The sequence below is a fragment of the Hyperolius riggenbachi genome, chromosome 1 (genome assembly GCF_040937935.1).
Source record: "Hyperolius riggenbachi isolate aHypRig1 chromosome 1, aHypRig1.pri, whole genome shotgun sequence".
Taxonomy (NCBI): Eukaryota; Metazoa; Chordata; class Amphibia; order Anura; family Hyperoliidae; genus Hyperolius; species Hyperolius riggenbachi.
Window position 1 is genome coordinate 112732867 of NC_090646.1, and position 14810 is coordinate 112747676.

General features: G+C 43.7%; 1 protein-coding gene across 1 annotated transcript in view; it reads right to left on the minus strand.

The window, feature by feature from the left end:
• Positions 1-10264: 10264 nt before the first annotated feature.
• Positions 10265-14810, minus strand: part of CCKAR (cholecystokinin A receptor) — a 68556-nt gene continuing 64010 nt past the window's right edge. Inside the window, exon 5 of the mRNA XM_068271766.1 lies at positions 10265-11577. Within this exon, the coding sequence (XP_068127867.1) occupies positions 11036-11577 (542 nt within the window). The 3' untranslated portion in view covers positions 10265-11035. The remainder of the gene's footprint in view (positions 11578-14810) is intronic.

Here is a 14810-nt window from a genome sequence, read left to right on the forward strand (position 1 = left end):
TCAACAGAATTCAAACCCCCCTAATCCCCCAATAGGGCACTGGTTAAAGCTGAGATTTTTTTTTTTAACTATAAAGATTGCTGGATATAGCCCAGATTTTTGGGGAGCTATAAAAGGGCAGGTGGTATAGCTGAGATTATTATTTTTAGGTTATAAAAGGGCGGCAGATATCGCCGAGAAAAGTGATATATCAAAGTAAAGTGATAAAGCCGAGAAAAGTGATTACTATGACCTAACTTCTTGCTACTCACAGAACCCCCCCCCCCTGGTGGTGCCTAACTCTAAGCCCCCAGGGTGGTGTCTAAACCTTACACCCCTCCCTGTTGGTACCTAACCTAAGACTACATGATAGTGCTTAATCCTAAGACCTCCCCCGGTAGTGCCTAAAGACCCCTCCCGGCTATAAAAGGGCGCCCTTTTACAGCCCCCCCCTTAAAAAAAAAAACTTGGGTGCCCTTTTCACCCCTTATAGCTGAGATTTGCAACAAATAACATTGATGTCTATGGAGGCGCCCTTTTTCCACAGATGGCTCATGTGCTCTTTTCAACTGATACCGGGTCAGGACACGATTTGGAGCCTTTAGCCAGTAGTTGGAGGAAAGGAGGACACAGACTGCATCCCAAAAGGTTATTCAGCAAAATAGGGAATTACTTTTTTTTTTTTTAAGCTACTCACCTCTGATATCCTTTAAGCCTGAGACAGTGTGGTGGTAGCATATTGTTGCATGGCCAGGAAAAAGGGGAGTATGCCAAAACAGCGGGCTGTTGCCATTATGCAACTATCATGCTTTGCCACGACAGCATCTTAAAAATGCACCAATGTAGCTAAATGCATCTGCTTGACATGAATTGCTGTTTTAGAACTCTTTTTTTAACTACTTTACGACCGCCTCACACCAATGGGCGTGACCGCGGCGGCAGCCCCAGGACCGCCTAACGCCAATTGGCGTCAAGTCCTGGGGCTGCAGTTTCCCAGGGAACGGCCGCGCGCATGCGCGATCGTTCCCTGAATAGCCTGCTAGCCGCCGAAGGCTGCTTGTAGACGTAAGGGAAAATAAATCCCCATTGTTTACAAGCGTACAGCACTGCCGGGAGCCGCAGCGCTGTACAGATCGGCGATCCCTGGCCTCTGATTGGCCGGGGAGTGCCCTCCTCTCATCGGCTGATGCCTATGAGAGGCAGAACAGGACGGATCGCCGTCCTGTTCCAATCCCAGTACACGGAGGGGAGGAGGGAAGGGGAGGGAAGGGGACGGGGAGAGAGAGAGCCTCGCTGAGGCATGTGAAAAAAATAAAAATAAACAAAGTCTGCATCGGTCGGACCCCTCCGGCGGCATGTCCCCTTAGGGACAAAAAAAGGAGGTGAGTCCGATCGCTGGGCACCTAAGCTGGGCTGTGCAGAGGGCTGAAAAGCCTGTACAGCCCAGTAATGCAAAAATGAGCCTGGTCTTTAGGGGGGGTTACCACTGCGGTCGTCAAGTGGTTAAAGAATGGGATATTTTTATGGATTATAATATATATTGAGTTTTATTGAAAGTAGATCTGGTTCACTTTTGAAGTAATTCAGAGACTTACGAACCAGTGACCTAAAGAAATAAATCACACGGTTCACTATGAATTCTCCTCGGGTAGAGTTTATGTGGAGTAAATTGGCTATCTCTAGGCAGTGACATGTCCCTCACTGGCTCTGTGACTCAATCCCTCGAAAGTTTCTGTACAGATGCATCACAAGTCTGTAGGCTAGTATCACGTTAGTTACTATGGAGAGCAGAGGAGGGCCAAAGGCACAGCACACCATGGCCCTCCCTCAGAGACTCTGAGGGATCAACTAGCGAGCTCCCCTGAGGGACAGTCAGTGACATCATTATGGACTTTGCAAAATGCTGTGGAAGATGTCAGCACTATATAAACACACAATAAAACATCTGTAAGGAACTTTACCTTGCTTGCTCCCTTTCTTTTCCAATTTTAGACATCAACCCTGTTTGTGACATACTTACCTGTAACAGGCTTCTCTTGACAATTTACATTCCTTCATTGGTATATTAGCTACTCCCACTCAGCATTGCTAAGGAGGAGCATTCATCATGGGGTCTAGTAATCAGAGGCAACAGATGATGATCTATAATCCCCGGCTGTAAGCTATGCCGTGAATAGGGATAATGCTGTGGTTTTTGAAAACGCAATATCATGGCATTTGCTGAAATGTTTTGCATTTGCTGAAATGTTCGCAAAAAGTAAAATAATGTGCATTTTATTCTGGAACAAATGCACATTAGGGATGGCAATGCTTAGGAGAACTCACGAAGAAGCATTTGTTAGGCTCTGATTTGCTGGTCATAATCATGCGTTAAAGGGAACCTAAACTGAGAAGGATTTGGATTTTTCCTTTTAAAATAATACCAGTTGCCTGACTCTCCTGCTGATCCTGTGTCTCTAATACTTTTAGCCACAGCCCCTCAACAAGCATGCAGATCAGGTGCTCTGACTGAAGTCAGACTGGATTAGCTGCATGCCTGTTTCAGGTGTGTGATTCAGCCACTAATGCAGCTAAAGAGATCAGCAGGACTGCCAGGCAACTGGTATTGTTTATAAGGAAGCATCCATATCTCGCTCAGTTAAGGTTCCCTTTAAACTAGGAAGTCATCACAGCAAATCAGAACCTAACATATGTATCAGCTGATCAAACTGATCACATGCTTCTCCATGAGTTCTCCTAAACTCATGGATAGTGTAATGGTTAAGTGCTCTGCCTTTGACACAGGAGACCTGGGTTCAAATCTTGGCTCTGCCTGTTCAGTAAGCCAGCACCTATTCAGTAAGGAGTTCTTTGGGCAAGACTCCCTAATACTGCTACTGCCTACTGAGTGCGCTCTAGTGGCTGCCTCATAAGCGCTTTTTGTCCAACGGGAGAAATGCGCTATACAAAAAAAGGAATTATTATTATTGTAAACATTGCTATCCCTAATGCACATCTTATACATATGCATAGACATACATTTTACATTTTAAAATGTTTTCTGATAGTAGTCCTTTAACAAGTAAACAAACTTATATCTTTACTATGTTGCTGTCACTTACATTGGGCATTACAAATCTGACTGGTTTTGGACTCATTCATCTCCCCATGAGGTATTCTCAGTTTTTTGTTTCAAAAGCACTTACTGAATCAGTCAGGCCTGGTCCATATTATAAATCGCAAGCACTGAGCACTTTTGTGAGCGCTTTTCAAAGCGATTTTACCAGGCAATTCTTGAACGATTAGCGATTTTCTAAAGCACTTTTGTAATCGCTTTTGTTTGGCGATTAGCATTTTTTTTTTCAAAGACAATCCGGAAGTAAACTTTTTGACCAGGAGCTGAATCAATTTAATGTACTTTGTGAGAAAAAGCGCTCATAAAATCACTTAGCTAAGCGCTTTTTAAAGAGCTTAGCAATTTTCCTATATCTTCCATTGAAGCGCAAACGCTCTGAAAATGGTGCAGGAGCCGCGTTTGCGATTAGAAAGAAAACTCATCGCTCATGTGAGAACACTCACATTGTAATTCATTGCTCAAGCACTGTTAAAGGAGAACTGTAGTGAGAGGTATATGGAGGCTGCCATATTGATTTCCTTTTAAGCAATACCAGTTACCTGGCAGCCCTGCTGAGCTACCTGCCTGCAGAATCACACCAGAAACAAGCATGCAGCTAATCCATATCTGACAATAATGTCAGAAACACCTGATCTGCTGCATGCTTGTTCAGGGGCTATGGCTGAAATCAATATAGCAGCCTTTATATACCACTCACTACAGTTTTCCTTTAAAGCACTTTTTAAAATCGTCAGCGCTTAATATAATCACAAAGCACTTATAGAGTGAAAAAGACCTTGCTCAGTCCAGATGTAAAAATAGCAAATAGCATGCAAGCACATAGGGAGGCTGACTGGCATCCCTGTACAGATCCTTTCCATAGAGTGCTTTTCTAAAGAATAGAGAAAATACTGAGTGAGAATCATCCAGGAGGAGATGGACTAGTCCAAAACTTGTCAAATTTGTACTGCTTTCTGCAAGTGACAGCAACACAGGAGAAAAGTTATTTATGGTACATTTTACCCTGGTGCAAAATGTACATCTTATAATTATGTATGTATTTTAAATGTATTTATTTTTTATAGTGGCCCTTTAAAGTGAACCTAAAGCCTGTTAAAAAAAAAGGAGAATAACTCACCTGGGGCTTCCCTCAGCCCCCTGCAGCCGATCGGTGCCCTCGCAGCTCCGGTCCGATACTTCTGGACCCGCCAGCGAACACTTCCGGTTTGGCCGTCACCGGCCGACAGGCATGGGAACGCGAGTGATTGTTCGCGTTCCCAGCCTGTAGGCCGCCCCCTATGCTGCTATTGCGACCTCCTGGGTGCAATAGCAGCATAGGGGGCGATATACAGGCTGGGAACGCGAACATTCACTCGCGTTCCCATGCCTGTCGGCCCGTGACGGCGAAACTGGAAGTCGTCGCCGGTGGGTCCAGAGACATCGGAGCGGAGCTGCGAGGGCACCGATCGGCTGCAGGGGGCTGAGGGAAGCCCCAGGTGAGTTAATCTCATTTTTTTTAACCGGCTTTAGGTTCACTTTAAAGTGACACTGAAGTAAACAAAAACAAAAAAAACATATGATGTGATGATTTGTATGTGTAGTACTGATAATTAATAGATCATTAGTAGCAAAGAAAATAGTCTCATATTTAAATTTTTAGATAGTTTTTTTTATAACATTGCATAATTCTGTAATATTTGCAATTACAAGCCACACGCTGTATTATTAACTATAAAACTAGCAGAGTAGTAAAAATCTTATCTAAATCTGTCTCTGGCTGTTTCTTTGATGTATAAGTGCTTCAGAAAACAGCGACCCATGTTGGGTCAGAGAACTCAGAGAAGCTCTTTTGCATAGATAACTGAAATTTGTTAACTCTTCCTGTACTGGAAACAACAAGATACTCATGTCTGTGGTACTAATGTTCTGTTTCTTAGCTGTACTATACATACAATTCATTAATTATCTCATAAGTTTATTTACATTTCAGATTCCCTTTAAGAAACCTCACTTTCACTTTCAGGGGCGTAACTAAAAGGGAGCAGTCCCTGTGACTGCAGGGGGCCCATAGCAGTAAGGGGGCCCCAGCTACTACTTCACTCCCTCCGATAAAGGGCTCCATCCTGCAGATCAGGTGTTGTTATGGATGTGAAGATTATGATGTCCACACTTGTTCTATGACCCTTGTGAGATGGGCCCCTAGGCTGTCACCAGGGGTAGGAAAGGGAAAGAGGGGGAACATTGGGGGGCCCATCAAAGTTTTGCTGGGGGGGGGGGGGGGGGGCATGTTTTGTAGTTATGCCCCTGATCACTTTCATGAATAAAGACACTGATTAATGCCAATGGCTCCAGCCCAGAGGATGGTGATGATGCAAGATCACTGTGTTCCCTACTGATTATATTAGGGGCAGGAAAAATACTTAAAGGAACACTATCAAAGTTTGAGTTTTTGCTGAAGCCCTTTAGGTGAGACTTGGTAATTGCAAGAGAGGAACGCTGAATACATAAACCCTTTCACCCCTGCACTGTCCTCCAAGATCTGATAAGGCGATGGATGTTTTTTTTTTCTTTCTTTTACTATCATTATCTGCAATTACAAGTCTCTCCTAACTCCTAAAGGGCTTCAGAAAAAAAACTTAAACTTTGATAGAGTTCCTTTAAAAATGCCTTTCAAACTACGCCTGTTCTGTTGTGGTGCAAAAAACAATATAGTGCAGTTATGTTCTAATGGCACTTCCACACAGCTGCGTTTGTGTTTTGACAATTTCCGTTGGAATAACACAAGCATGCTATGCTTTACTGGTTGTTGACCATGGTAATGGTTGCCATGGAAGCATAAGGCTATGGACTATATGCTTCACTACATGCATCGCATCGTACCGGCAACATGCAATGCACCTTTTCAAACCCAATCCTAGTATTTAGGATATCCATTGCAACAGGTATAGTGTGAAGTAGCCTTATCTAGTATCCTAGCCTGTCACAGCATTCCCTTTAATATACTCTTTATACAAGTACTTCTAGGAACATCAGTGCCACCCCCCCCTCCCTCCCCTTTCCCCCCTCCCCTCTGAATCAGCCACTTTGTGCAGCAAGATCAGTATTTGTCCAACTAAGCTGATGCAATCTTTACAAACGTTTATTACAGAATTCAGTGGAATGATGTATAAAGTGAGAAGAAGGCATTGTGATATGTTACAAGAACGTGCAGTTGCAGCTTATCAGAGACTAAGCCGATGAACAAACACAAATGTCATTTCATACACAGCAAAAAGAAATCAGTTTAACGAGTCTGTAAAAAATAATCTTCATAAATCTGTGGCGGAGGCCTAGGAGAGTAGAAGAGGTCCTGTCCATGGTGCTGAAGGCTAATACTTGCTTCAGATTATCAGAGGAAACTGTTTCTGGGAGAGCAATATCACAGATTCACCATATGAGTGTGGGACTCTTTTCCAGTCTGTCTTTTTCCATTGTTGTACAAAGAGTTTACTTATCAAGCACTGTCCAATGATAACGCAAGTCCACCACAGCAATCCAAAAAAGTTTGCTTGACAAATGTGTTCACAGCACTGGGTGTGATCAGCCAAAATGTCCAGCTTCATCGCTGTGGGGGGCCGAAGGCTCTGGGCTAAAAGGAACTCCACCATCGGCCCACAGCTGCTGATTCAGATACTTTATTGCACCGTGCACCAGGCCAAAATACCCTTTTTTGGTTGGAATTTAAACAGTCTGACGGTTAAAACAGATTGTTCCTGGTAGAATAAAAATAAACGACATGGGAAGATTTGCAAGTGACCCTGGGATTTCTTTTCTCCTTACAGCATATACTCAAAATAAAGCTGCACATTTCATCCACAATTTTACTTAAAGGTTACACGAGGTGACATGTGACTTGATGAGATAGACGTGTGTATGTACTGTAATAATAATCCAAAACCAGTACCAAGCATACAAATAACTAGGCTGTGTTCCTTTTTTTCTTTCTCTGCCCGAAAGAGTTAGGGCCCGTTTCCATTATCGTGAATCTGCATGCATTTTCTGCACGCAGATTTGCACAACCAATACAACTTAATTAGCCTGTTTCCACTTGTCAGGAAAACAGTGTTTTTCTGTGCAGGAAAAACCTGCACAGCAGAGCCATCAGAACTCGCACACCGCAAGGCATTGTGCGATTCGCATACAAGGTAATTAATAGGAAATTTGCATGTGTTTCACTATGCGAATTTTCCATGTGATTTTGTATGTGTTCGCCTAAAATCTATTTAAAAGCACACAAGCACTGACATGGTTAAATTCACATACTTAAAAAAAAACGCAAAAATGTACACGAATTTGCAGTAAAATTTGCATCCGCATGCAAATTAGTTTTCACGTTTTTCGCAACGAATTTACACCGCACAAGTGGAAGCGGGCCCTTAATATTCAGGTATTCAAGTGACAGTTTCTGTCCGGGTCGGAATCCTGGACTATATCGTAACCTTCACTGATAAGGAATAAGGGCTGAGACACACCAGAAAAGCTCCCCAAACGCTAGAGGTTTCAAAAGCTCTTCCCAATGTAATGCTATGGGTTTTTTTTTCACAAAACCTCATCGCTCCAGTGTGCATAGACACATAGGATAACATTAGCAGGAGGTTTCAAAAACTCAAAACGCTCAGAAAAACTCCTCTGGTGTGCACCAGGCCTTACAGCCATAAAACACTTTCCTGGCAGAAAATGGCTCCTGAGAGCAGGAAAGAGATAACAATGTTTGATAGATTTTAGTTCTGGCATACTTCAAAGAATGTGTCACTGAGCAGAGGCAATGAAACAGTAAAAACTTAACAGGTAGATTTAAATATAAAATAAAACTGTGGGATGTATAAAAATAATAATTTTTAGGAGAAGGAAGATAGATAAAATTGTTTGTCTCAGTTTTTTTATTCACCTCGTGTTTCTTTTAAAGACTACTTCAGGTAAAAATGACAGAGCCTGTCATGACAGGTCTCAGGCTTAAATACTTAGCTGATCCAATGTCTTTGAGTCACAGGTGACACTCTCCTCCCCTCCTCGGCAGCAGTACAATCATGGCCAATTTTTCTAAAGACGGCCGAAGCTCTTCAGAAACCTCCACTTTCATTGCTGCCAGGGCCGGTGCTACAGGCAAAGGGGGCGAATGTCCCAGGGCCTCAGAGCCTATAAAGGCCCCACAAGGTGCTCCACCCCCCAACTTAGTAGTTGCTTTCTTGTGCCCCTGTAGAGTCTTCGGCAGAGCAGCGCCTCACCTGTTCTGGCGGATGTACAACTCTGTGGCTCCGTGCATTCCGGTCTCCATCCGCCGCTGGCTGCATCTTCTCTGTGACTGCCTGGCAGCATGATATTATGTAATAATATATGCTGGATCATGGAGAAGAGGCACCCCTGTGAGGGTGATATTGGGAAATGCACGGAGCCATGGACTGACAGAGGAGTGTGCCCACCAGCACAGGTGAGACACTACTCTGCCAAAGACTCTGCAGGGGCCTCAGGGAGCAACAGTTAACATTGGGAGGGGGGAGCAGCAGCCACCTCGGGCCCTGGGGGGAACTTTGCTTGCAACAAAGGGCCTCTCATGACACTTTCTGGTTTGGGGGTGTCTGTCAGGGGGGCCCCCAGATTTATTTTGCACGGGGGCCCTATTGTTACTAGAACCGGTCCTATTTGCTGCAGCCTGCCCCAACTCGGGAGGCCTAATTAGGCCACGGCTGCCAAGCTGGTGGTGGGCCACGGTAACACAGATGGCATAGCCAGAGCCTCGGCAACAATTTTGAAAAATAATCGGTATGGCACTGGCAGCATTACTGCCTGAAGGGATGACTCCAGAACAGGAAAGTATTTAACCCTAACAACCCCCATTTCTTAATCATTAAGGATTGAGGAAAAACTTATGCTTGCAACATGCTATATACTGTATTTTCAATATAAATTGAGTATAACATGGTAGATTTCTTTCACTCATACAGAGTGGTGCAAGAAAGCACATTAGCATGCTGTATACTTGCCTGTCACGTTGCAGGCTGTGCTCCTTCACCTCCTGCCTGTCTTGCTCTTCAGCCGTCTCACCTCACTTCTCCATCTTGTCCATCTGTCGGTGCACCTGTGATGTATCCAGATGCGTAACTAGAGAGGAGCAAAGCTATGGGGGCCCCAACTACTAACCTTATCTTCATCCTATACAATGGACTATAATTCAGATCAGGTGTTTTTGTGGCTAAACTTGTTTAGGGAGTGAAGATCATGATGGCCACATTCTTTTATGACCCTTGTGAGATGGCACCAGGGCTATGAGGGTCACCAAGGGTAGGCAAGGGTGTGAATATTGGGGGGGGGATCAACGTTTTACTGGGGGACCCCATGAATTGTCGTAGTTACGCCACTGGCTGTATCATGGATATCAATGGAGTGGGTGCAGAGGCCAAGGATAGCAAGACAGATGAGAGGAGAGTGAGTGCAACCTTCAATTTGAAGGGTAAGTATGACCCAGCCTAATTTACTTTCCTGTGTCACTGTGCAGGAAGAGGTGCAGGGCGTGGCAATGTTTATAAACTTTTGCAGGGGGTGATCATGGGAATACTTGTGAGCATACAAAGCAGTGGCTAGGGGGCAGAAAAGTCAAAACCTATGGAGCAACCTTATTTTGAGTATATTTATATGGTAACTATAAATCTTCTCTTGTGTTCTATGGCACATTATAGCGTTTTCCTTCGCCTAAAATAATTTTGGAATAACTTAACGTCCATTTAATGTTTTTAAAGGGAACCTTAAGTGAGAGAGATATGGAGACTGACATATTTATTTCCTATTAAACAATGCTAATTGCCTGGCTACCCTGCTGATCATGTTCCACTAAAACTATTAGCTATAGACCCTGAACAAACATGCACATCAGATGTTTCTGACTGAATTCTGACTAGATTTGCCATGTGCTTATTTCAGGTGTGTGATTCAGACACTGTTGTTGCCAGAAAAATCAGGAGTACTGCCAGGCATCAGATATTGTTTAACCACCTCCCAACGTCCTAACGCAGGAGTGAAGCAGGAGAGTGACTCTCTCCTTCCTCTGCAACGCACATGTGCATCAACTTGCGAGGAAGGAGATTTGACGGCAGCCCACACGAGTGCAAGCGTTCGTCACTGTAAACTGCAGGGCCCAGCAATCGGCCTGCCAGCGGCTGATCAGCTCAGGCAAGCTGGTTTTTGTATTTATTTAAATAAATGTATTTATATAGCACTGATATTCTTAGGCAGCGCTGTACAGAGAATAGCCTCGTCACTTAACTTGTCACTTAACTAGCCTTTGTCCCTTGCAGGGGGCTCACAATCTAATCCCTGCCATAGCCCTATGCCCGTGTATGTGTGTAGTGTATGTAACGTAGTTTAGAGCCAATTTAGGGGGAGGGGGTGAAGGGGGAATTAAAAAAAGCAAAAATTAGCTCTTTTCTTAATAAAAAAAAAACCAAAACTTAAAACAGCAGCACCAATCATATAGCACCAAAAGGAAGCTCTACTTGTGAGAAGAAAGGGAGGTAAAATTTGTTTGGGTGCTAAGCTGTATGATCAAGCAAAAACCGTTAAAGTTGTGAAGTGGTGAATTGTGAAAACTGGCCTGGTCACTAGGGGGTATAAACCTCTGGTCCTCAAGTAGTTAAAAGGAAATTAATATGGCAGCCCCCATGTTCCTCTCACTTCAAGTTACCTTTAAAGGCTTCCTTTCAAGTATCAAAATGCTACTTTCCTGAGTGTAATGTAGCTCCTCACTCACCTGCAACAAATAACCAAATCTGTTGTCATTACTGACTTGTTCTTCATACTTGTTTTAGTCAAGGAAAGCATCACAATTTGTGTATGAGTATAAAAGCCGGATATCTAACATTTTCAATGGCGCCCTGTCTGTGTATATAGTGTATTATACAATAGTCTTTACGGTGAAAGTTCATTTTCAGCTCATGTTGTAGCGCTGGCCGTTGCAGAGATGCTGATGTTGGTGTAGGTGTACCTAGACAATGAAGCTCCTGTGGTCCTCCCATCTTCTTCTGCAACACCAGGCACCATTCCTCTGCCTTGCACCTTCCTGCCTGGACAACAGGTGAACGTAGCCAGGAACCCCATCCGAAAGCGTTTGTTCATGAAGCAGTAGATGATGGGGTTGACACAAGCAGACGTGTAGGAGAGCAGATGGATAAAGGAAATCGGTGCTCCAGATAGGAGGATTCCAGCTGTGGTCATGTCAAAAGCCCTCCAGGCATTAACACTGAACACTGGAGTCCAGCAGATGAAAAATAATATCACAATGACAATTAACATGCGGATGACGCGTTTCTTGGCCATCAGGTTGGCAGCAGAGCTGTTGCTTCTCACCCTTTCGATCTTTGCATTGCTGGGAGTGGACAGCTGACGCATTTCAACCTTTTTCTTTTTCTTGGATTTCTGGAGGTAGGAGCCATCTCCGTTCTCGTACTGGTTACTGCTTATGCTGCCTGTACGTTCTGTTCAGCAGCAGGAGAAGAGGAGGAAAGCAGAATCATTTACTTGAATAATGGAAATAAACAGGAAAAACGAAAACATATTATTTTCAGTATCCACAATCAGAGACGGTCGAGCATCTGTTTAGGGAACAAAATAACCATGTTTGTAACACAAACTCAATAGAAGTAATGAGCCTGATATTTTGTAAAGAGAGCAGCATGACCTGCTCATAACTCTTATATGATTCATAGCAGTAATTTATTTTGGAAAAAGGAAAAACTAAGCACCATGGAATTATGAGATGGGAAGGACCTTGATTAGCATATACAAGGGTCCTCCAGAAAGTAACAGCCGTTTATCTGCCACTCAAGGTGTTCTTCCTCTGTAATTGAATTTGCATCTCTCAGGTTAACTCTTTCTATCCCTGCACCACTTGTCACATGACTGCCAAACGCAGATTACTGTTTGCTCAGCAGCTTTAACATGCCCCCCCCCCCCCCCACCCCCCTTCATGCCTCCAACCCACAGGTGAGAAGTGTGATGCTACTACAACAAAGGGATTAAAAGCCTTAAAACTAGTACGATAGATGCTTAACCTTTTAGCAGCTAAATAAAGTCAAACTTGATTTGCCTGCAGGGCCAAATTTTTCCTGCCGCCAGGGAAATGTGCCTTCCACAGCATGGCAGAGTATGCAGAATGGTGCAGGGAGCTTTTATAGTTATCTTTTCCGCACACTGGACTGGCTTCTCCTCTTCATCCACCCGCGGCGATATACTCCCGACATCCTCTTCTGACTTCCGATCACATGTTATTACCTGTGATCAGGACTCAGAAGATAGTGTCAGCAGTACAGTGCTGCCCGGTGGTGGAAGAGGGTTGATGGAAGAGGCTCTTCCATCACCACCATCAGAGATAAAGCCACTGTCAGGAAATAATCTGTTGTAGCTGACTGCTGGTCACCTGTGCACAGAAGATGTCTGTGCAGAAGCCAAACTGTTGGCTAAAAAAATCACAAATAATGGTCTTGGCCACCAACAAGCAAGTCACCGGGGGAACAGGTAAAGAATACAGACTATCTGGGACTCTTTGGCCTTTATCTACAAAACCGTTTCCAACCCTCTTGTTACAGCCGGTCAGAGCTCCTTTACATGTTCTGGACTAATGACTGGAGCTGGAGAAGCTGATTGGTTGCTAAAAGAGGAACACTATGTTTTGCAATAAGACATATCCTACATTTGGCCTATGGGGTCTTTCACTTGGACACGCTCAGCCTCCGATCTGCCCGCCATGGAGCTGCAATTCCTTGTAGCTGAATAGCAGTGCGTCAGTGTTTATCTCACTTTGCAGTTACCTGCTCATGTCACAGGTAAGTGCAGATGCCTCTCCACTGCCGTGCTGAGCGCTACAAGCACCTGGCCGGTGCATGGGGGCAGCTGACAGGCAGTGAATGCAGCCTGTTTCCATTAGCGCAAATCTGCTAGCGGGGAAACACAGCCCATTGTAATCAAAAAGCTGCTGCAGATTTACATGTGCACATGAAATCTGGACGGCATGCTACATAAAAACGTACATCTGAATCCTTGTAGCCATGCATGGCACAGCTAGAGGTATTCGGGTATGTCTTGCATCACAGCAGTGCCAACATCACGTCTCTCAAGATGCATGCTGCCACACAGTGAAAACAGGCTATTAAGGTTTTCAGCCGACTTAACTTAAGCATGTGTATGGGGCATTAATGCTAATTCACAACAAAAATCACTAGGCGTAATCGGAAACGCATATCGCTTTTTGAAGGGATTTACAGTAGCGACTCCTGGCATGTGCCTAACGATTTTCTATTTATGCCTGGAGATCTTGTAGTTCTTGTGGCAAAACAGGAAGTACACGTTGACCTGGAAGTGACCAGCTTTAGGCAAAAAACACTTTGAAAATCACTTTTTTTTTTTTAAAGCAATTTTATAGTTTTCCTATACTTTACATTGAGGCATAATCACCTTCAAAATGCTGCAGGACCCAAGCTCGCGTTTGGAGAAATAAATCACATCGCTCTGGTGGAAACCAGCCCATACAAACACTTTAACCCTTTTCAAAATGCTGTCGCTTTCAAAAGCGATCTTGGTGTGAACTACCCCTAAGAAAGGTTCCATACCTCCCAACAGTTTGAGATAAGAAGAAAGGACACTGAAACCACGCCCCTGACACCACTAAACACGCCCCACCATACCCCTAGTCATGCATACTATAAACATTTCATAAGAAAAATACATTGTTTTATAAGTCAAACCACACACTGGTCCTTTCTATCCTGGTTCATCTTCCTTCATATTAATACTTGAAAATAAGAAACATATCAATTTAAAGGATGGGAAAAATTTTTTTAGAGTCAATTAAACACATTTTTTCAGTAGAAAAATACATATATTTACATAGATCTGTACAGGAGTCCAAAAAGAGGTACAAATTAGAAAGAAAGAGGTACAGAGGGACATAGCTCCAAAAGAGGGACTGTCCCTCCAAAATAGGGGCGATTGGGAGATATGAGTAATAATATAATCCAAACATTTGTATAGCGCTTTTCTCCTGTCGGACTCAAAGCGCTCAAGAGCTGCAGCCACAGGGACGCGCTCAAGAGGCCACCCTGCAGTGTTAGGGAGTCTTGCCTTGAACTCCTTACTGAATAGGTACTTGACCTAGCCAGGTTTCAAACCCTGGTTTCCCATGTCAAAGGCAGAGCCCTTAACCAGTACACTATCCAGCCACTGAGTGGTTCTATGCAGCAGCAGTTGCTAAAGAAAGATGTCCTGCTGTCTTCTATATCTCCTTACAGGTGCCAAATCTGTAATATAGTAATATATACGTACATTAAAAACATGGACTATTTGTAAGATTCTGTGAAGCTGGCCCCCCTACAATCAGCACAAATAAGAATGCCATCATGCTTGGTTAGTGCTACGTTTGTGCCCATTTGTGCAACAAAAATTAAGATTTGTGCTGCTTTTGTTTTGAATATAATAGCACTTATTATTTCCAAAACAATACCATCACCCAGCCCCCATACAACAATCTAACAGACATAAAACTGGTATGGGCGGGTAGTGCTGCTGTGTATGTGCTCATTTGTGCTGCAAAATCATCTTTCTATCTTTTATAGTTTTTGAGATATTCACATTTTTATAAAGGTCAAAAGTTCACTCAGCCCCCTACATCATTACAAAGGCTGAGTGAGCCTGAGTGAACTTTTGACCTTTATAA